This window comes from Mastomys coucha, unplaced genomic scaffold (assembly GCF_008632895.1).
Source record: "Mastomys coucha isolate ucsf_1 unplaced genomic scaffold, UCSF_Mcou_1 pScaffold8, whole genome shotgun sequence".
Lineage (NCBI taxonomy): Eukaryota > Metazoa > Chordata > Mammalia > Rodentia > Muridae > Mastomys > Mastomys coucha.
Window position 1 is genome coordinate 74,401,685 of NW_022196914.1, and position 22,640 is coordinate 74,424,324.

Genomic DNA, 22,640 nt, shown 5'->3' on the forward strand with positions numbered 1-22,640 from the left:
TTTTTTTTTGTTTGTGTGTACATCTGCATAATTCATAAGTTGAAGCCCCAAACTCAATATATTAGTATTAAGAAGCAAGGCCTTTATTAGGGCACCGTGATCAGAATCTAGCCATGTATGTATCTTCTTTGGAGAAAGGTCTGCTTAGTGTTTGAATGTCTTTTAGGTCCCAGTTTAGTTCAATTTTGTATATTTTGTCGTTTCTGTGTTACTGTAGTTAGAATTTTTTCATTTCTTTGAAAGCAGCACTATTGGGACTGGATATGGCTCAGTGGGTGAAGTGCTTGTTGTGCAGATATGAAGACCTGAGTTTGAATCACCAGCTTGCAGTTAAAAGCTAGGTGTGGTAAAGCCTAGCTGTAATTCTAGCACAGGAGGGCCTACGCAGAGATAGTGGATCCCTGAGCCTCCCTGAACAGCCAGTATAGGCAAAAAGGGAGCTCAGGTCAAATGACAGACTCTGGCTCAACAAATCTGGTGAAGAAGCAGTTGGTGGAGACACTGATACTAGTGTCCAGCTACCACATTGCTCATATGGGCATGCATGGATAATACACAGATGCACATACACACACACACACACACACACACACACACACACACACACACGTGCACACACATGCGCACCTTTGTGTATACACACACACCACTGTGTGGATTTTGTTGTGGAGGGTTAGGAATTATTCCCATGGCCTGGATTTTGATCTCTTATCAGATGGGGTTTTGACATTTTTGTTTCCATTCTGTGATGTATTAGTTCTTGCCACATTGCTGCAACAGAAGCAGTATATGGAAAGGAAGGTTTGCTCAAGGTCACAGCAACACAGATTGAGGCAGCAGCTCATCTACTTGGATAGTCAGGAGGCCCTGTGATTTGTCTCCATGTTGATTCTAAATCTGTCAAATTGACAGTCAAGATACACACATGATACTTCTTCATACTGTTTCGTTTTCAAAGTTCTGAACATCCACATTTGTGTGTGCCCCAACTTTGATGTCATATCTAAGAAAGAATTGCCAAATGCAACATCATGAACTTCAGTCCATATTTTCTTCTGAATTATGTAGTTTTAGGTCTTACATTTAAAACTCTGACCCAGTTCACAAACTTAACATTTCTACGTGGTGTTTTCTTTTCAGGAGCACATGCAGTTTTGTTTAGAACACTGACTTGTGTTCATTGAATAGTTTTGATGTCCTGGTCTAACATTACGTGGCCTTTCAGGTCAAAGTCTATCTTTCCATTGGTTTATGTCTGTCTCTGTGGCAGTACTACTATTTTTGATTACTGTAACTTTGTTTAAGCCTGAAGGTTAAATCCAACCCCTTTGGTTTTATTTTGTCTTGAGGTTCCATATGAACTTATGTCACAAAGACAGCATGGGAAATGTCTATGCATCGAATGGACCCTATAGAATGCTTTGTGGGGGGCTTGACAGGGCATCAGTGCATAAGATGTTGCTTCATTTACTTCTTTAATTTCATTCGTTGTCGTTTTGTGGTTTTCATAGCATAAGTCTTTTGATTCTTTGGTTTAATCAATTATCCATTTTATCCCCTTTGTGCTACTAGAATTGTAGTTGTTTTTGTAATATCCCTTTAAAATGTTCTTTGGCAGTATAGAGGTGTGCAGCTGGCATTCATGATTGGCTTTGTAGAATTTCATTCTAATCTGATATCATCCACAAACAGATAATTTTACTTCCTCCTTTTCAATCTGGGTTCCTCTCGCTTGCTGTTGGTTTTTGTGTTTTTATTTTAAATCCAGTTGTGCTGGTTATAACTTCCAGTTATGTGCTCAGTAGATGTGATGAAAACACATCCTTTTCCTCTGGTCATTTAAGAAGATTTCATCTTTCACCAACTGAATGTGATGTTTATGGTTTAGTGTGGCTTCTGTGTTGATGCAGATTCCTTCCATGTTTGTTGAGTATTTTTTAAATTATTAATGTTACTGACTTTTCTACTACTAATTAATGCCAATTTTGCCTTTCATACTATTATTTATGTTATGTCATTACATTTTTATAAAATGAACCATCCTGGCATTCCAGATAAAAATTCCACTTGGTAGAGATACAGAGATAGAGAAACAGATTTCTTTTAATATGTTACTGGATTTGATTCGCTAGTACATTTGAAGTAAGTGTATCAGTGTTGATCATAGACACATTTTTTTTTTTTTACCTTGTGTCTTTGCCTGGTTTTGATATCAAGGTAATACCAATTAATATAAAATAGTTAACAATATTCCATCCTCTTCAATTAGTCCTAGTTCCTTAAGTGGTTTGCAGGAATTATCCAGTGAAGCTGGATTTCATTAGGAGATTTTGACTATTTTTGCAATCTTTTTTTTTTTAACTGACTATAGTCCAAAATACAGAGCGTTTGTTTCTTCATGGCTTAGTCTTGGTTGTCTTGTATTTCTAGAGTCTTCTTCATTTTGCCTGGGTTATGCTGTTCCTGGAATATAATTATGTATAGTACTCTAATTCTTCTCACCTCTTAGAATAAAGTGATTTATCACTTTCGTTTCTGATTAGTAATTGGAACACGCCCCCCCGCCCCCACCCCCCACCCCCAGCTCCTCTCCAGAGTCCATCTACGTGTAAATCTCTCGGTAGTGTTAATCTCTTGGAAGAACCGCTTCATCGATTCAGCAGCAGTTTTCTATTGTTGACTCTTTGCTTTTCCTCCCCCTCCCTGTTCGTCCCTCTCTGCCTTCCCCTTGTATTCTTTCTTTCCCTCTGCTGGGAAGAATAATGCGCAGCAAGATTTATGCCCTTATGTGATCATCTAACAGCAAGTTTGATGCAGAAGCCGAAGAGGACGGCTTGTGCAGTGCTTGTGGGTAGACTGAAGGGAAGGCAGCTGAGCTTAGTGGAGGGATGAATTTTGATCAGCACAGGATAATTTGCCCGTAAAGTTGGCTTTAATGTGTCCTTAGCTTTCGACTGGAAGACAGTAAAATGCCAAGGAAATGCAAAGGCAGTGAGCTGTTGAAATGATTTAGGGGAGGTGTCAGTGACTCCTCTTTAAGGGACACAGTAGCTACTGTATATAGTTTTTGGGTATAGAATGCTTAAAGAAGGTATTTCCATTACCGTGAGCTGGGAAGCATTCTCCACAGATTGGCATGTGTGGCAAGGAGGGAGATGGCTTGTGACTTACCATCCAAAGGCTTTGGTTGAAGAGCAACCTGCAGCCTAGGGGTAGAGCCCTGGTCAAATGTGTGAGTCCCTGGATTCCATCCCTGGAATTGCCAAAAAGAAGTCTGTTTGAAATTCTGAATTATGCATATATGCAATGAAGTGCATAAATTCACACTGTTGGTACTTTGATAATGAGTTCAAGATAATACTGTTTTCTTAGAGTCACCAAATTGAATAATTGATTTAAACTGGAAGTTATAAGTATTGTTTTTTTTTAAAAAAAAAAACTAGGAGAATGTTTGAAAACTTACTATTCACTAAATTGGGTGGTAGCTTATGGGAGTTATAAGAATTTAGTACTTGGAAACATTTTCTATGATTTGAGTGTCTGAAGTACTTTAAAAATAAAATTGAATGTGCTGTGTTTAGAAATGTTGGTTAGATGTCTAGAGGGAGTATAACAAAGTTTGTTAACGGGGTTAGATGGTAACCAGAGCCCTTCTTAAAAGTGATTGCCATAATTGGCTAGATTTCTGAGCAATTGGATTTATAAGCTAAGGGCAAAGAACAGGTTATAAGCTTCCAGTTTTAATAACTGAAAAATTCATTTGCCCCAAACAAGAATCTATTCTGTACAGGAATACCAGAAAGCTTTCCTTCTGTGTGTGCAGCCTCTTACATGTGGATTTAGTTCACCTGGAGATTGTCATGTAAACTCTGACTCTTCCCAAAATGGCTCAGTTATAACTCAAGTCCATGTGGATTTCTAATGCTGGGTATACAAAATTTATAACCACACTTTTAATTTTTCCCCATCCTGCATCCTAAACCTAACTTCCTTTTTTTGCCAAAACCTCAACATAGATACCACCTTCATCTTAATTTAGTCATTATTAGGGCTGCCTGTTAGACTCCGTCAGGAAACAGCATTTTCAGATTAGCAATGTGCAATGTTTTTAAAAACCTGATGCCACTTCTGTTTTCAAAGGTGTGGGCAGGATACCAAGATGATCCCTTGTCCCAAAAGAACAAAGAGCTATGTTTGGACCTCATTGGTAGAGAGGGCTACATGGGGGGTCGGATAGAGTCAGGTGTGATGTGAGTCAGCTCTACGGTACATCCCCTTCTCTTGTAAGAAGAAAGCAAAGTGTAATCACTTGATTTCACTGTTCTCTTCTGTATTTTATTGGCTGTAACTAGAAACCACAGGGCATGAGTGCCCATGGATGCAGTCTGCATAGGCTAGCCTGGCAGCTCTGAAGAAGGATAGAGACTGGTTGGGGGCCTGAAAGTCAGTGTCCAGGGAAGCCCATAGTGGCTGATCTTCCTGGGATGTGTTCTAACTAAGGGTCTCCAACCATGTGCTTATTTGTGTGTTCGTTGCTGTGTTCTTCTGTCCTTTTTCTATGGAAGGTTCTAGACGAATTATTTTTCTTCCCCACTGCTTGTGCTACCCTCTGTTTATTCAGTAATAGTACCCTGCAACACATTGGGACACCATTGATTTGCTTTATGAAGACAAACATTCAGGAAATGTTAAATACTTAGGAATATTGTTAAAACTGAAATATGCAAATATTTAAAATACAATGACTTAATAGCAGCTGGTCTTTTAATATGGTGTACTTGGTTTTTTTGTTTTTATTTTTTTTTAACCTTTTGAATTCCCATTGATTTAAGTAAAATAAATAGTGGGTTCTTTTTCTGTAGGTCTTTGAAAGTCACCATAGTACCATTCAGTCAGACAACTGGCTGTCTGACTGACATATGTATCATGAGGCCGCATGTGTCAGGGCTAGAGATTATCAAAGTATTCAGGCCTCTTTGTGATCTTCCTGTCCATTTTTCTTGTTGGATAGAATATATGTATGTGTGCGTACACATGGGCATACCAGTACACATTCCCTTGTGTTTTGGGATGGAGGCCAGCCGTAAGCTTAAGCTGTCTTCTATTGCTCCTTCCATTCAAAAATATTTAATAGCTGTCTGTATGTGTTGCTTACGTGCATATCTGTCTGCCTTCTATATACCCTGTGCTTGCAGAGGTTAGTAGAGGGCAACAGATCCCATGGAACAGGAATGGGGGGGGGGTTGTAAGTCACCATGTGGATGCTGGGAACAGATCCCCAGTCCTCTGCAAGAGCAGGTAGTTCTCTTAACTACCAAGCCTGTAGAGTTCCAGACTGGCTTGAACTAATAGAGATCCACCTGCCTCTGCCTCTCAAGTGCTGGGGTTAAAGTCATGGGCCACCATGCCCGGCATCTCTCTTCATGTTTGTGGTTTGATGTATGCTAGATCCTCTCTCTGTATTTTTATATGCTTTCAGTGATGAATATTTTTCATTTTGCAGCCCTGTCTCTTATTGTCCATAAATAATTTTCTTAAGGATTTTCCCCCCTAAACTTATTTTAACTATACAATTCTATCAATACTAAGGTAAAAGAATCACAAATATGTCCTTTCTCGTTTTTGAAATACCATGGAAGCTGTGGGATCTATTTATAAGCTATTTATAATGGGATCATAATTTTTTATACAGAATATTATAAAATGTTTCCAAACAGTCATCAAATGAGGAATAACTACTACTACTACTTCTCCTTCTCCTCCTCCTCCTTCTTCTTCTTCCTTCTCTTCCTCCTCCTTCTTCTTCTTCCTCTTCCTCCTCCTTCTTCTTCCTCCTCTTCCTCCTCCTTCTTTTTCTTCTTCTTCTTCTTCTTCTTCTTCTTCTTCTTCTTCTTCTTCTTCTTCTTCTTCTTCCTCTTCTTCCTCCTCCTCCTCCTCCTCCTCCTCCTCCTCCTCTCCCTTCTCCTCCTCCTCCTCCTCCTTCTTGCATGCCTTTATCTAATACAGTGATTTTTCAACCTTCCTAATGCTGGGACACTTTAATACAGTTCCTCATGTTGTGGTGAGCACCACGCATAAAATTATTTCATTGCTACTTCATAACTGCAGTTTTGTTATTGATATGGGTTATAATGTAAATGTCTGATTTGCAGGATATCTGTGACTCCTAAAGGAGTCATAACCCACAGGGTGAGAACCATTGATCTAATCATTTCACTTGCCCTAATACTTTGTTCCTTTAATGTGACAGCTCACTGCAAGTTTCCAGATCTTCTTTTGGGAAAGCTAAGTTTGCTAGCCAAAGACAGAGTTTGATTTCTGCCTATTTGGTGTTAACTGTAAATGCAATTGTTCTGGCTTCCCACATGCTCCGGATAAGCAGTTTTAACAGTTGCTTCACGATTGTGGTGCTCTTTGCAAATTTTCCATTTGGAAAAGGGAAACTTGAGCCATTCAGTATCTCATACTAGCTAAATATGTGGAAACCTAGAGTGGGTTTATGTAAAGTAAATAAATAACTGTGCACATGCATATATGCATAGACACCCAGTCACATATCCTTAAGGAGTTTAAGAGGCTTTATAAGTTTCTAGTTTCTAGTGACAGAAGTAGCCCAGACTACCCCACCATGCCTTCGTTTTCAGTTGAGAAGAGATAGGTGCTACCCAGGGCTCCATGTGTTCCAGGTCTTATTTTCCTCCTGTCAGATATGAAAGTCAAGGCAAATCAACCCAAGTATCAAATGTTATAATGTATCAAGAAGAGTAAGGGGAAGGGAGAGAGAAGGCAGGCAGAGAACAGGAAGGCTCAGTGAGAAGACAAAACCTTTTCCCCAGCAAATCCCAGCTCATGGCTTGCTCACTTGCCTGGATCCCAGCTGTTTGGCCTTCCTGCTCACGAGACTGCTGTTTTCTGTCAGAATGTCTATGGAAGTAGAACATAAACAAATCTTGTTCTAATTTGTATCTATAAAGTCAGCTCTCTGATGGACCATAGACCACAATGTAGACTTGTAAAATGCTCTGGGCTTCCCTGCAAATGAATACTAGGTATTCTACAGTATACTGTTAGTAGGAGTCAGAGGTCCTTCTTTTCACTGCTACTTTTTACATGTCTTCCCCTTCAACTCCATGGGAGCCAGGGCCTGAGCTTAGCCAGTTGGATGGTCTCTGGCTGGAGCACTGAGTTATTCTGAGGCTGTGGTAGAGCTGGGCTTGGGCCAGCAGGCAGTCAAGGTTAGGTGGCCACTGTGGTAACACTCTGGGCTTCTTGGTTCTTGGGGATCTGTGAGTCTTTTTACTCATTCTGTGAATTACCAGGCTCCTAGTATATCATTCTTACGTTCTTTGCAATCAGAGGAAAATACTCGGTGTGTACATGTCTCATAGTTTCCTGTGTAGTGTGAGAACTCCTTTGATAAGTGTGTGCTTAGACAGCACCCTTCATCAGTCTGCATAAGATTCTCCTACCACCTATAAGGCATGCATGCTTTGTATGCCTTTTGGTGAATAAAGTACTAAAAAACATTTATGACATAAATGTAAGTCCATGTGCTTCCTTTCACTTTTGTGAGGTGTGAACAGATTATTATTATTTTTTTATTAGTATCCTGTTTTGGTAAAGTGATTTGTGGGTACTGAAGAAAATCTGTTGCTATCTCATAGGTGATTTCAGTTGTCTGCCTTAGTCTGTGCTCAGCTTTTGCGCGTGATGTTTGATCATAGTGAAAAGTGCCTCTTTAATAAAACACACCTTTAAATAACTCAGATTAATTCCAGCTTTTAAAGTGAGAAGATGTCTTGAACCACCCCTGCTGCCAGCTCAGCTGTGGATCTGAGATAACCAGCTGTGCCCTCTCTGCCTTTTTCATCACCAATAACAGACTTTGCGATCAGAATCTGTCTGGCACGTGTGTTGATGTGTGAGGAGGGATAACATCTCGCTCACTGTATTGGCTCCTTAGCACTAGACCATAGTAAACATTTGTCTTTGTCAGCAGCTAAAGCAATGTGATTCAAGGATGCACAGGGATTGAATATGCCTCTGCCCTTAGCCTTTTGTCTGGGTCTTCCTATTGAGTAACTTACTGTCCAAGAGCCAATTTAATATTAGGATAGAATAGTATGTTTTTTTAAAACTTGCCTTTGAATTTTCCCTTGCTAAGGCAAGAAAAAAAATCTGTGCTCTCACATTATATTAATATTGTATTATATAATAAATAATTATAATTGATCTTACTCTAGCAAACCAGAAGGACTGACTGCCTTTGTTAATTAGTCACCATTGGTATTTGGTGTTTATCAGTTCTTTGATCAAATGGATAGATAAATAAACCCTAAACATGAATTATGTTTAATTATATGTCATGAAAAGAATCACAAGTCAATGCTTTTTAGGAAAACCATGGTCTAAGTAAAAAATAAAAAAGACAAAACAATACTTCATTATAATAACAATAATACCTATTAATTGTTACATGCTATGTTTTCATTTGGTAATACCTTGTACACTACTCTGGTGATCCGAGAGGTGATCTTATTTCCTAGATCAGATGATGGTCGTCAGTGAAATCATCCTGGAGGCTCTGGGGCTCTCTCCATTTCAGGCATATCTGACAAGCACTTAAACAAAGTGGTTACACTTTCTGAGGCACACCTGACACATGGCCAATTGGATGCTGGGTCAGACATCCCGCTCCAGAGTTGAATTAGTACCTTCATGTAGTTGCTCAGAATCCAGTGGGGGAAGATAGACAGTGAGCACACGTGGTTGAATGGGAGTGCTGTGCTAGTGGAAGGGGGAAGAAGCCAAAGGAGAGCATAGAGAACATCATTCAGATTAGACTGAGGAGCACAGAAGTTCTTGGAGATAGGAATGTTGAGCTGAACTTTGAACACTGCAGAGAAAGATGGTGGGCATTGACGGGTAGGCTTCTTAGATGACGTGGAGCAAGTAACCGAGTATGTGGTTTCCATCATGTCCAAGTGTATAGTGGGAAAATAACAGTATAAAGAATTGTTATTGTATGTTTTGTGTGTGTGGTTTTTGTTGTTATTGTTGTATCAAATCCTGTTTTAGATGATTTACAGACATTTCATGGAACCAGAGATAACAGCAAAGGTCAAACTAAAAAAAGAGCTTTGTCTGCTTGTACAAAGAATTTGTATTACCCTTGCAGATACAGATGGTTACAAGAAAATTTCAAGTCATGAAAATGGTTTTGTGTGTTTTAAAGGGATTCTAGCCTTTTGGAGATGGGAGAGAGTGATACTTGAGGTGATGACATCAGCAGACACCATAAATGTCCTGAGGACAGTGCTAATGTTCTGACCAAAAGGCCTTAGGAAGTAAGTGGCAGAGGTGGACAGATGTGTAGGAATCAGAGACCCTGGAGTATGTGAGTGAGCTTCATTTTTGTGGAGCTCAACGATTTAAGCAAAAGAATAGATTTTCTTATTAAGGACTACAAGATGAAAAGAAGTTAATAGAATTTATTTTCTTCTTTGGCATTGCAAGCATCTCAGGCTGAAGTCCCGTGGCACTAAGAGGGAAGAGCATACTTTTGGTGACACTTCAGGTCACCTGAAGGATGGAGACCAGGGAGCTGCTTCTCTTGAAATGTTTTCAAGACCTGACTCATTCCAAATACAAAAAACATAGAAAGACTTGACATGCTTTTGTATTTTCAAGACCTGCGTTCTGTTGAGAAACATTCTGTTCACATAATGATGGTGGTGGCAGAGTATATAAAATGTACTAGTGCTTCACTTTTAACTAAATTTGTATTTCTTCACTCTGTAGAGAAAAAATGGTATATGTTCTAAAACTGATGTAGGCGAAGCCCTCATAGGGAGATATTTTTGAAGGCATATAAAGTTTGAGTTCAGTTACAGACAACCATGCCTAGGGATTGCATTGTTGGTTTTAGTGGATAATTCCATTATAAAAGTTTATACTTAAAAATCAGATTTCCTATCCAACTATTACAAGATAAAAAAAAATCCTATATTAAAGTAAGCACGTATTTTCAATTTAGCTTCCTTTTTTAATCTACTAGTTTCTTTCTTTTTGATTCCGATTTGTCTGATCAGATCTGTGTGACTCTGATCTCTCTGATCTGTAAATCATGTGACAGATCTCCGAGTCTGGATAACCAGGAGTGTATGAGAATCCTGAATTGGTCTCTTTAAATCTAGTTGTTCCGTACATGCCCTAACTTTGAAAATCTCACTTTCAGTTAATCTTGAACCACCCGTATCAGGCAGGGTGAATACTCCTGATGGAGGATGGCTGACCGATGCTCAGACTGGGAGCCACGTGGGCCCCTGGGCTGGCTCAGCATGGCAGGTCTAGCTCAGCGCAGCAGCACTCTCTTTCATTCAGAGCCTCACACGTCGGCCCCTCTGCAAAGCCGTGAGGCCAATGTCTATAGCTCCTAAGCATGAAATCCCCTGCTTCTGTTTGTTTCTTTTGTTGCCACGAGTTAATAGGGACAGAGACAGGAGACAGCCCAGAACAAAGCACAAATAATGGAGTATTTCACCCCAAAAAAAGGAATGTGCGTTGAGAAATACAAAGAGTACCGCAAAGACAGACTTAGTATCCTGAGGCACCGTGATGTATCTGCCAGCAGCCCCAGCCCTGGGACAATTCCGGGCCAGAGCCTTCATCTGTGAGCTCCCAGCCTACGTGGCCCAAAGGTTTGACCCATCTTCTATGAAAACAGTTTATTGTTTTTCTCACTAGGGTTTTAAAGGGCAAGGGGATTTTTCACCTCAGAAAGTGGACTGCCCTTGCTACGCAGTGAAGTCTTGCAGGCTGTCTGGCGGTCAAGGGCTACGGTATTCCATCTCCCTGCTTAGCATTTTTGTTGCACTTGTTGGGGTTTGATCTTACATTCTTCTCCCGAGTTTGCGAGAACTCAGGGGCTTCTACAACTGCGGGACATGTCTGGCATTCCTTTTTCGCCTTATAGATAGATATTGGCTTAAAGAAGGCACGTTCCTTCTCTATCATTGTCTTGTGAATACATTTCTGTGAGATCTGGCTTACTCATGGACTTTTCCTTCCCTCGCATAACTCCCTTAATCAGCTTCCTTTGTTTTTCTTATTAGCTTACTTTATGGAAGCAAAATTTATACATACATACATGCATTCATACATACAAACATACATACATGTGTATGTATGTATATATATTTGTATAAATATATACACATATATACTTATACATATGTATATTTTAAGGACTAAATAACATATATTTAAAGGACTGTCCCAGTAAAGATTTTTTTCCTCACATTTCTGTCTATAGAATCAGAAATCTATGTCCTGCTTGGGCTTCTCTTCAGATAAGTGGTGCCCTTTCCAAGGACAAAAGGGGTTAAATGAAAAAGAACTGAATTGGCCAAGCCTCTCTTCTCTTTCCCTGCTACCTATTTTAGAGTGTTAGTGGGATAGGCACAGAAAGTGATGGACGGATACAAGGAGCATCAACATAGCATCGTTACATCCTTGCTTGGAATGAAAGGCACATCATGGTAAAGCTGCACATCATGATTCAATCAAGGATTCAGCCTTTTCTCTAGGACTCTCTGACCTTCTAAACCACTGAACCATCCCATTTATGATGCTGTGGTCTGTGGGTCTGGATGTAGCAGCTCCCAAAGCATAAGGACATGGCTGAACAGCTCATGCCCCAGCCCTGATGTTTAGTAGTACCTGGGGACATTATCTTACCTAGGTTACCCTTAAGAGTGACTCTAAAGTTGCTTTTCCACGATGCACTCTCAGATGTGAGGGACTGAGATTTCTAGAGGCTTCAGTAACAGTCCTGGAGCTAGACTGCTAGGATCTGAATCCTGTCCCTAGTAGACGAGCCACCTCACCTCTTTGAACCTCAGTTTTCTGGTCCTGAAATCAGAATTATTGAATTATTACTCCAAGATTACTTGTACTTAGTGCTCAACAGTAGCTGCCTCGTTTTTCCTCCTTTTGACTTATGTGGGCACCCAGTCATCCTGATCCTGATGTCACTCTTCTGCAGAACTTAAGCTGGTTCAGACACATCCTTCCACACATTTGGAATTGATTTGTATTTTGTATTGCATTACCGTTTCAGAAGACAGACTCCTATTTGATTATTGTGAGCACTTATGAAGCCTGGAGTTCCATCTCCAACACTTGTTAATAAAATGAAGGGGCAGAGGGGGCAACAACAACAAAGACAAGAGTTTTAGAAACTGTCCCTCCATGGGCAGCAGTCATGCACCATGCATACATATGAAATGCTTAATTTTTAAAAAGAGAAAAATGTAAATAACATCCACCCACCTTTTCCTCATTTATGAGGCCAGACTCTGTGAAACACAGATGTAGAAAGAGGTGAGCTTTCCCTTAAGGTACGGCCTTGACTCAAAGATGTTTCATGAATCAAACTAGCATTTCCTGAGTGCTGTGCTCAGCTCTGCCCTTGTATTAAAAATGAAAGAAAATGCATAGCTATCTGTTACAGAAGCCATCACAGTTTTTGTCTAGTGAGGCCTATATTTAAATAAGGAAGAAACCGTGGCTTGGGCAGTGTCATGTGGCTGAGGGAAGACCTGAAGCCGACAGAAGAAAACTTTCCAGCAGCTATAGAGCTTCAACCGAATTGGAATCGTGCTCAGAATTAAATCTTGTATTCATGGTGGAAAACAGAGCATTGATTGAAACCCTTGCCATGTCCCACAAGGCTGGGAATTTCATACCATGGGATGGTAGGGAATCCTGGCAGTGCAGGAGCTGATGCCAGGGCAGGGCTTTTCAGCAAGCCTCTCATCCAGAAATATGTGGTGCCAGGACAATTCTCTGGCCGTTTGGATGGCTGGCCGCCCTCAGAATCTATAAAAGTTTAACTTTTAGAAAACCACCAATGAAACCAAATGCATATTTCTATCAGCTGGTAAATTCAGTTAGAAAACACATAGATACCCACACACCCACACACCCACACACCCACACCCACATACCTACACAAACACACACACACACACACACACACAGGTCTTACCTGCAGCACTGGCAGTGTACAAACACCAAGGAATGAGGAGTAGACTGAAGAAGTGCCCTACCCACAGTACTTTAAACAGGGGCTCAGCCAGTAGACAGAGAAGGGAAGACCAAGGTCACAGTGTGAGAAGGCCAAGGGTTTGCCCTGTTTGGAGGACTACTGTGTGGTTTGGAGGTAGCTGGAGTCTTTAAGGGCCCATGACATCCATAGCTACATGCCAAGTGAGTACTTTTCAGCACTGACTCATTATGCAGATATTCAACAAGTACCTACTGTGTTCACTGCACGGCTGCATCTGCCAAATGTTTAACACTGTTCCCAACAAAAATGGGCCAAGCTTAAGACCCTGAGGATCTCGTTGTAGGGCTGGCTACCAGACTTTTATCCAAAGCCCTTCTTTTACCCTTGAAGTTTTATTTGTTCTCAAATAATTTATTCTCAATACTCATGACCTCCTTCCTCTTTTCTAAAAAGGAACAAGTAATAACTGACCCTGTGGGAAAAGGCTGAAATAGTCTAGGCAAGGGAGACGGTGATGGTGGTACCCCAAGAGCGGGATTACAGTTCAGACTGCTCCGTTCCTTGTGTCTTGCTGCACAGGGCCCTGGATTTTGTGTACAGAACCTGGGTTGAGAGCTAGGGTGGGGTTGGGAATATGAGTGGCTGCTCTGGGCTGATAGAAGGGGCTCCAAGCTGGGCTGTGTGTTAGGCTGCCAGACCCTTGCCCAGGGAAGATAACTAGCAGCCAAGCTACCTTAGGAAAATGAGCATCACAGTGAACAGTGATTTGTCCGTCTGGCGCCTTTCTGAGGAGCATAAAGCATTGAACTCATGCCTCCAAACATCCTCCTGAAGAAAGGAAGTGGCGGAGAGTGTTAAATGTTACTGGTTAATCACGGGGAAGCTGAAGCACGGATAGGTTTATGGGGCTAGAGCAGAGTCACACAATGCCGCAGTGTCTGGCCTGGGAATGAAGCCTGAGTTTGCCGCTCGCTGTCAGGACTGCCGACAGCATTGTGTCTCGCATTGTACGGCCATGAAAGGGGCTTACTCTTAACAATGAGAGGGCTGCTGTAGGAGACAAACCCAGTGACCTTTGGTACAGTATAGTCTAGAGGCCAAAGTGAGTAATTTTAAGTAAATTGACTATAAGATCCAAAGCTTCATTAGGGTTTTAAAACAAGAAACAAATGAAAACTCTGTACAGTTTTGGGAGCAGACTTAAAAAGCACGAACATTCCTCCCAGCTTTGAAATGGCACGTACTTAAAAGTTCTATGGCATTGGCTCCAAATATAACACTTTCTCTGTTAACCATGGCGTTGGTTTTCAATACGTATGTATTCCTAGGTTTCTGGGCCATGTTTTAAATATTCTTTTGTAAGAACTACCAGTCCAGTGTTTTTCTTCTACGGTGCTGTGCTGTATTTCCCTAGTCTGGGTTCAGAAGAGGGAGGAGGCTTTTTCTCTCATTCACATTTAGTTTGGGTTCCCTCGGAGCAGTTGGGACTACAGAGCTGGGGATTCGGCACAGTGGTGGGGTGTGCCCTGGGCATTGTCATGCTGGGTGACATTGCAGGCTGTGTGAGTCAGCCATGGGATGGAGCTGACACTCCAGGGGAGAATAGAAGAAGAAAGAGAGCAGAGTATTATTGCTCAGGTGTCTCCTGCCAGAGTGTCTGAGGCTTCCAGACATGATTCAAAAGATGATACAGATTTTGGTGGGCTTGGGTAGAAAGTTGCTGCCTTCTGAATTTTAAAGAGAACATGGAGATGAAATTGTATAACTTTAGGCAATCTGTCTGTCTGTTTGTCTGTCTGTCTGTCTGTCTACCCATCTGTCTGTCTGTCTGTCTGTCTACCCATCTGTCTGTCTACCTACCTACCTACCTACCTACCTACCTACCTACCTACCTACCTATCTATCTATCTATCTATCTATCTATCTATCTATCTATCTATCTATCTATCTATCTGACCACCTACCTACCTATCCATCCATCTATTTATCTATCTTTTACCTACTATCTATTATCATCTGTCTGCCTTTCTGTCTGTTTGTCTGTCTGTCTAGTATGTGTGCATACCACAGCATCTTTGTAGAAGTCAGATGATAGATAACTCGTGGGAGTCAGCTCTCCCCTTCTGCCACATGGGAATGAACTGAGGTCCTTCAGCTTGGTGTAAGTACCTTTACTCATTGACCTATCCTTCCAGCCTCACATACTTCATGTTGTTTTTAAGGTTTATGGTAAGTTGATTCACATAGTGGGGCTGGCCAGTTCCAATGCCCTCCAGGAGCTGGTCCAGAGGAACTATAATAGAAGAGCTGAGTGTGCCAGGGGCTGGTTTCTAGAGAAATAAAGTCCTTCCTTGTTTCCCCAAACAAAAACCAAAACAGCTAGTGTAGAAGACACTTCAGTGTAAACAACTGCTAGCCAGTGGCCACCTTCAAGGAAATATATATGCCCATGCAGAGATCTATCTAGACTCATGAGAAGTCTAAGGGATGAGGAAGAGTTACGGACAGTGTGAACCAGTCTTCATGTGAGTCCAGAAAGTGGCATGCTGGCATAGAGAAGGCTGTTGACTGTTGTGGTCATTAATCTTGTAGGAGAAGGTATAGTGGAATTCAAGTAAAGGCCAAGGAAGAGCGATGATGATGCCACAGTAGGGTTGGCAGCCATCGGAAGCAGCCTGAAATCATTAGGACTCCTCAGACTTGAAAAGAAGAGAGGAAATATGATTAGAGTTTAATAATTTCGTGTAGAATAAGGAACATAAAATTGTTTACTAGAAGTCAGCAAAACCTCCTAAAAACTGAGGGAAAAAATGAACTTGGGGGAAAAGAACCTCTAGTGTACTGAGAAAGTAGATCTTGTACTTCAAAAACTGGTCTTTAGGGGACTTGGCTAACTTCTGGTGTTGAAGTGTAAAAGCCAAGGGTTTCTCTAGCTTGGACACTTTCCTTTTAAACACAGGGGCCCAGAGATCAAGCATCCTCTTAGCCCTTGTGCTTTCTCTTCTCCTTTTAAGGTAAAACTCAAATATCATTCATTCTCCATCCAACTGTGACTTATTGAGGGTAGCTTCTTTGCCTTGTTCACTGCCAGGCACTGGGGATATGAGACAACATCGGACACACGTGCCTCCCACCGTCTGGTGGGGAATACAAAACTGCAATTGTCATTAATTGTCAGTATGCTGAGTTCACAGACATGGCATGAGAGCTTGACATCCGTTGCTAACACAGTCTCCCATCAGAGCTGTCTGCTCCCGGGAAAGGGTGGTTAAACTGAATCCAAAGTTCTGTTGGCAAAGCCGGCAGCATGGAAGAAGGAACAGCAGACAAGTCTCAGGTGACAGATGCCCAGCAAGGCTTGGAAACAGTGGTGGACCTGAGGCCAGCATGCTGGCTGCGACCTGTCTGGATCAGCTTCTACACCATGATAAGAGTTTACAACAGGAGACATCACTGAGCAAAGTTAAGCATATAGAATGGATTTTGTTTTTATGAGCAGTCACAGTAGGTACTGTGGAGAACAGAGGGCAAGGGTTAAATATTCCTGGAAGCAGTGGGCGAGTGGTGGTATCTAGGTGACCACAGACTAGGTGGGGAGACTCCAGTGGACTCTAGAGTAGCAGTTCTCAACTCCCACAGCGCTCACATAGCAGACATCCTGCACACCAGGCATTTACATTACGATTCATAACAGTAGCAAAATTATAGTTATGAAATAGCAATGGAAATAATTTTATGCCTGGGGTCACCGCAACATGAACTGTATTAAAGCGGCACAACCTTAGGAAGGTTAAGAAGGTCACATTTCAGGGGTCACATGGACTAGGCTTGATCACATGTTAGAAATGAGGGAGAGGAATAATTAGGCTTGATCATGAGAGTATGGCAGGCAAGTAGCACCCAGATCTTATCTGAAAGGAATCACCACAATGTTTTATAGGTCTTTTTTTTCTCTATGGGCTCAAACAAAATGGGCTGGAATCTTCTCTCTCTAGTTTTACTTATAGTCTCTTATGAATCAGTGTTCATATCAAACGAATATTGGGAACATTGAAGATTCTGCAAAGTGGTGCATAGGCAACATCTTAACTGGATTTGAGATGAATTGAAATACCAAACATTTCATGAATGATAGCCTGCCTCTAGCTACAAACCCGTGTCTTTATGCATGAAGACCAAGGAAGTCTGTATGGCTCAGAAACTATATTATAATTCATAGAACCCCGAGGTTAGTTAACCTCAAACCCAAGTTAGCAAAGGCCAAGAGAGCATGGATTCTTTTTTTTTTTTTTTTTTTTTTTTTTTTTTTTTTTTTTTTTTTTATTTTCGAGACAGGGTTTCCCTGTGTAGCCCTAGCTGTCCTGGAACTCACTCTGTAGACCAGGCTGGCCTCGAACTCAGAAATCCGCCTGCCTCTGAGAGCATGGATTCTTTTGTGATTTAAGATTCTTCTTCTGGCTGGGCGGTGGTGGTGCACACCTTTAATCCCAGCACTTGGGAGGCAGAGGCAGGCGGATTTCTGAGTTCAAGGCCAGCCTGGTCTACAGAGTGAGTTCCAGGACAGCCAGGACTACACAGAGAAACCCTGTCTTGAAAAAACAAACAACAACAAAAAAAGTGACAGCGAAACCAGCTCAGAGGCACTTCATTCCTGTGTGTCCTGGCTTCAGTGGCCAGTCCCAGATAACAGTCCAGAACTTGACCAGAGGCTTAGGGTTCTTCACTCAGCGCCATTGGTTAGGGTTTTTCCATGTTTGCTTTCTCACACGCCCCGCCAGATGGAGGTGGAGGGAGTAAGAGCCTTCGACTGTTTCTGAGCCAGTTAATTGCAGATTTCAAGACCCTTCACCTGCAAGTACTTCAGCATGTATTTTCTCAGAACAACGACGTTTTTTTCTTACATAATGACAGCACAGTTATTTAATTCAGGAAATTTAACCTTATGCAACGCTGTTATCTAATGTGCAGTCTATATTCAGTCCTCACTATTGTCCCAATACTGTCACTTATGGCACTTTCTTCCTCCCAGTTCAGGATCTAATCTAAGATGCATTGCAGTTCATATTATGTCTTCCAGTGCTTCGTGAGCAGCGGCTCCTTAGTCTCCGACTTTTGAGACAATGGTGTTTTAGAAAACTGACTAGGTATTATACAGGATTCTTCTGAGATTGGCTTTCTGTAGCTTCCTCCTGGGTAGGTTCAGAGGATGTGCGGTAGTCGGATGCTGTTAGAGCCCCGTGCCTGTTGTTCCTGCCATGTATAGCAGCATGGTGGCAACGTAGACAGGTCTCACGGCTGGTGTGTAACACTCTCAGGAATGTTGATTACTTTGACACAGTGGTATGGCCCGGGAGTCTCCACCTGAAGCTCTCACATTCCTGCTTAAATCTGATGGGGATAGTTAGTTACCATCTTTATATTTGTATAGTTGTTTTAACGTTTACTGAGGTTTGCCTCCATCTCTTTCTCTTGGCAGTGTTTTCGAGCACTTTGCTGCAAGGGACCACCACCTGCGCGCCCTGAATATGACTTGGTTTGCATAGGTCTCACGGGCTCTGGGAAGACCAGTCTGTTGTCCAAGCTCTGCAGCGAAAGCCCGGAGAACGTTGTGTCAACGACAGGTGGGTGTTTTATCAAGCGTCTGTCTCTATGTCCTCCTTGTCCCCAGGGTAGCCAGTTTCAACCTATGCTGTTTATGTCCCTCTACTGCCCATTCAGTTCATAACTTCATGCTTCAGTAGCATGCCCATTTCAATTTTAAATCCTCTGTCTCCTTTCCTGGAAAAAAAATATTAGCATGCAATAGCTGTGTCCTGCAACGCCTTTTCTATTCCTTTCAGTGACATAGAATAAATCAAGCTCACAAAAATACTTATAAAAACCTAGCCCTGGAGTCTGGGGAGTTCTAGCCTTGAGCTTCACTGAGGACTGTCTCCCTTGCAATCAGCTGTCATTTGTTGGTCACGAGTTTGCTCTATAGCACTAGTGATGTACACTGAATTTCCTCATCTCACCACTTGTCATATAACGATAGATAGTTTGAGTGCTATAGATCCTTTGCGTTTTACCATATTTTATGACTTGAAGTCAGTCAAAAATACAGGGGTTTAAAAAAATGTTTTTTTGAGATTTATTTTTATCTTACGTGTCATATTTTACCTGAATCTGTGCCGGAAGAGGGCACAGATCTCCTGGGACTGGAGTTACAGGTATTTGTTAGCAGTCATGTGGGTCCTGGGAATCGAACCTAGGTCCTCTGGAAGAACAGTTAGTGCTATTAACTGCTAAGCCCTCTTTCCTGTTCCAATTAGTGTTGTCATTTTTTTGTTTTTTAAATCAGGAGGTATTGTGTTCCCATGCAGATGAGCAATACCTGGCACTATGAAGACATTATGGCTGCCGTATCTAGCTGAGGATGCTTCTGACTTATACAATAGTTAGAGGCGCGAGATGTTGGCATGTAGTCTGTGGTTCGAGGCAGTTCCCACAGCGAGGAATTACCTAATCCAAAATGGCACCATCAGCAAAGCTGAGAGTCCCACTTCCACCCCTCCCTAATACTTCCTCTTTACTCTTCTGACAATGAGATAGGAGAGTGTGTGTTCACCACAATAACTGCAGAATAGTTGTGGGTGAAGAAAAGGACAACTGAGGCGGAATCACCCATCAGAAGCAGCAAAGCAAGACATTTTCCGGGGATGATGATAAAAACATAGCTCTTTCAGCCCAACTTTTGAACACTTGCCATTTGATGCTGTTATAAGTGATCCCAGTGGTGCGGACATGTAGTCCACTGATCACAAAGACGTTTAAGCTCACATCTAGGATTTATAAAAAGGCCATTATCAGTGCTGTGTGCTGTGCAGAGGTGGCATGCATGGTAAAGTTTTCCCCATTGGATTTGAAACTGCTGAGTAAGCCAGGCTAGTAAGAGAAAGAAAGAGAAGCCTAGTTATGGGAACTCGGGAGTGTGCATCACGGTAGGGCCTCCTAGAACTGTGTTTTTGCACGGCTATCTGTGTTTCATGGTATGTCAGGTGGCAAATAATAAGAGAAGTGCTGAGTCTGGGCAAATTTTTTACACCAAATTCAGAAATTTTAGCTTCATCTGTAATGTACAGAGATCTCAGAGTCATATAAGCAAGAAAACAACATGCTCAGATATCCATTTGAGAAGGATAAAGCTGGCCTTGATTTGGGGCATGAACCATGAGGAGCCCCTGGATGATGATGATGATGGTGGTGGTGGTGGTGGTACACTTAAAGGCCTTAAGTGAGGCACTCACAGGAAAAACGGAGAGCAGAGAATGGCAAGAGCAAAGGGAATTGGCAGGACTTGGTAATCAGTTGGCTTGGGACGAAGAAGGAAAGAGAAGCCAACAGTGACTCAGTTCCTGGCTCAGCTGATGATGGGTGAGGAAATCATTCACTAGGGTTTCTTAAGTAGGAAAAATGTTGGTGATCAGGAACTTCACATCAGTTCAGCTCCGGCTTAGAGAAAACTAAGAGAAGCATGTAGACCTTTTTAGACCTTAAGAGTCAAAGCTTAAAAAGATGAAGCAATGTAAATGTGTCTATAAAGAAGTGTACATGTGTCTATTTCTCGAGTAAGGGACGGGTGAGAGCAGGTGACCATGACCATAGTAAGTACTGGTAACTGATCTGTTAATTTTAATATAGCTAGGCACAGAGGAAGGATGCCAAGTCTGGTTTTCAAATGAAGTTCATCTGATTTCTGATGCAAGCACATGGTTGTCTCTAAAAATCTATGTTTTCAGTGATGTGCTGTGAAGTTATATAAACACCATTCACATTATAAACTCTTTTTAGGTAAGGTTGCATCCAAACTAAGTATAAGAACAACAAAAAGTACCATTTCCCTCACCGTCAGGCTTCATGCAGCACTGTATAGAAGAACAGTGTTGAATAACAATGGAAAACTTACCTGTAAATGGTTTCAAAATTTATTAGTAAATTGTAATGTGTTTTAAATTTGTTTCTGTAAAAATTTTAAGTAATTTATGTTTCCCTTTTACTGGAACAAATCGTAACACTTCTGTTAGCTGATTTTCTGATGAATTAGATAGCAAGTTGGCTAACGTTTTGGATATCAAAATTCTGTGAGTTGCAGCTATCTTGATCTTGGCACAGGGCCTCTCCGGAGGCCTCTTTAGAGGTCCTTGCCATCAGTAGGTTTACACTGGGTTTGGAAGATAACATTTCCAATGGTAAAATGGTTCACACTTGATTGTTTATTACATGCCAGTTCCTATATAAGATACTGTGTGATATGTGTTGTGCTATGTGATGTGGGTTGTCCTTGACGGTATAAGCTGAAAGTTACACGTGTTTTCTAGCCTGAGAGATCAAAAAAGGCTTCCTAGTGACCATTATATTAGAAAAGTGCTTCACTAGATGGTTAAGATCCTAAACCATGAGTAATAGGGCAAGGATATTTGGGATATAAAACAAGTGATTCAGAGAAAAGTCTGTCTTACTGGTCAAGATCCATGGTACAGCAGTGTAGGATGTGTTGGTGTCAGGTCTAGAGAATGGAGGAGCTGTTGGGAGATACCTGTAATATGGAGAGATGAACCAACAGAGACAATAATTGTTGGGTTGGTGAATTAGGAGCACATGTAATCAATTCTTTGAAAGTGGCAGTCATATTGGCTGATGGAAAAACATTTTTTTTTTTAAGATTTATTTATTTTATGTAGGTGAGTACACTGTTGCTCTCTTCAGACACACCAGAAGAGGACATCAGATCCCATTACAGATGGTTGTGAGCCACCATGTGGTTGCTGGGAATTGAACTCAGGACCTCTAGAAGAGTAGTCAGTGTTCTTAACCACTGAGCCATCTCTCCAGCCCAAAAAAGAAAATTTAATTATGACTCAAGTTTCTAACTTGGTGCTTAGGTAAAAGTAGTAAAAAGAAGTAGAGAAAACAAGCCAGGCAGTTTTAAAGTAAAAGAAAAATAAGATGGGTGCTTGGGTGCTTGTTTTTGTTTTTTTTCTTTTGTATTGGTAGGACATCTAGCAGTGTTTCAGATGCTGAAGTAAAAAGTTAGAAAAAATTTAGAACAGCAGGTATAGACTTGAGCTACCACTAAAATGTGGGTTTCAATGAGGTTGTCTAGAAACAATAGATAGAGAGCAAAGAGGGGTGCTAAGCATCAACTGTATTTCAGTCATCCATCACATATTTATTGAGTGTTTTATTGAGTGTCTGCCACTGAGCTAGGCTACAGCACAGCATTAGGTAATAAGTCAAATATCGCCACCCTTGAGGGCTTATATTCCTGCATCTGTGGTTAAAGAATCTTAATCCAGGCAATTCTACATAATATGATGTAAGTCAGGTACAGCCAAGAAATAAAAGAAAACAGAGTCGAGTTGAAAGTCTGAATGGTTATAGTAGCAATATGATAAATAATGATACATGTAGAACAGTTTCGTAGATTATTAAGCTGGATACCACCTAGATAAATGAGGAAGTAGTGTATAAGGAATGGCGATGAGTTATACACTCTAATCATTACTTCTTAGTTCTTCATAAGATTATG

At 41.3% G+C, this 22,640-nt stretch overlaps 1 protein-coding gene across 3 annotated transcripts in view; it reads left to right on the forward strand.

Moving 5' to 3' along the window:
* The window catches only part of Arl15 (ADP ribosylation factor like GTPase 15), a 368,073-nt gene that overhangs the window by 109,671 nt on the left and 235,762 nt on the right, over positions 1–22,640 (forward strand). For all 3 annotated transcript variants that reach the window (XM_031360590.1, XM_031360591.1, XM_031360592.1), the window contains one exon: positions 18,549–18,693. In XM_031360590.1, coding sequence (XP_031216450.1) covers positions 18,549–18,693 — 145 coding nt within the window. The remainder of the gene's footprint in view (positions 1–18,548; positions 18,694–22,640) is intronic.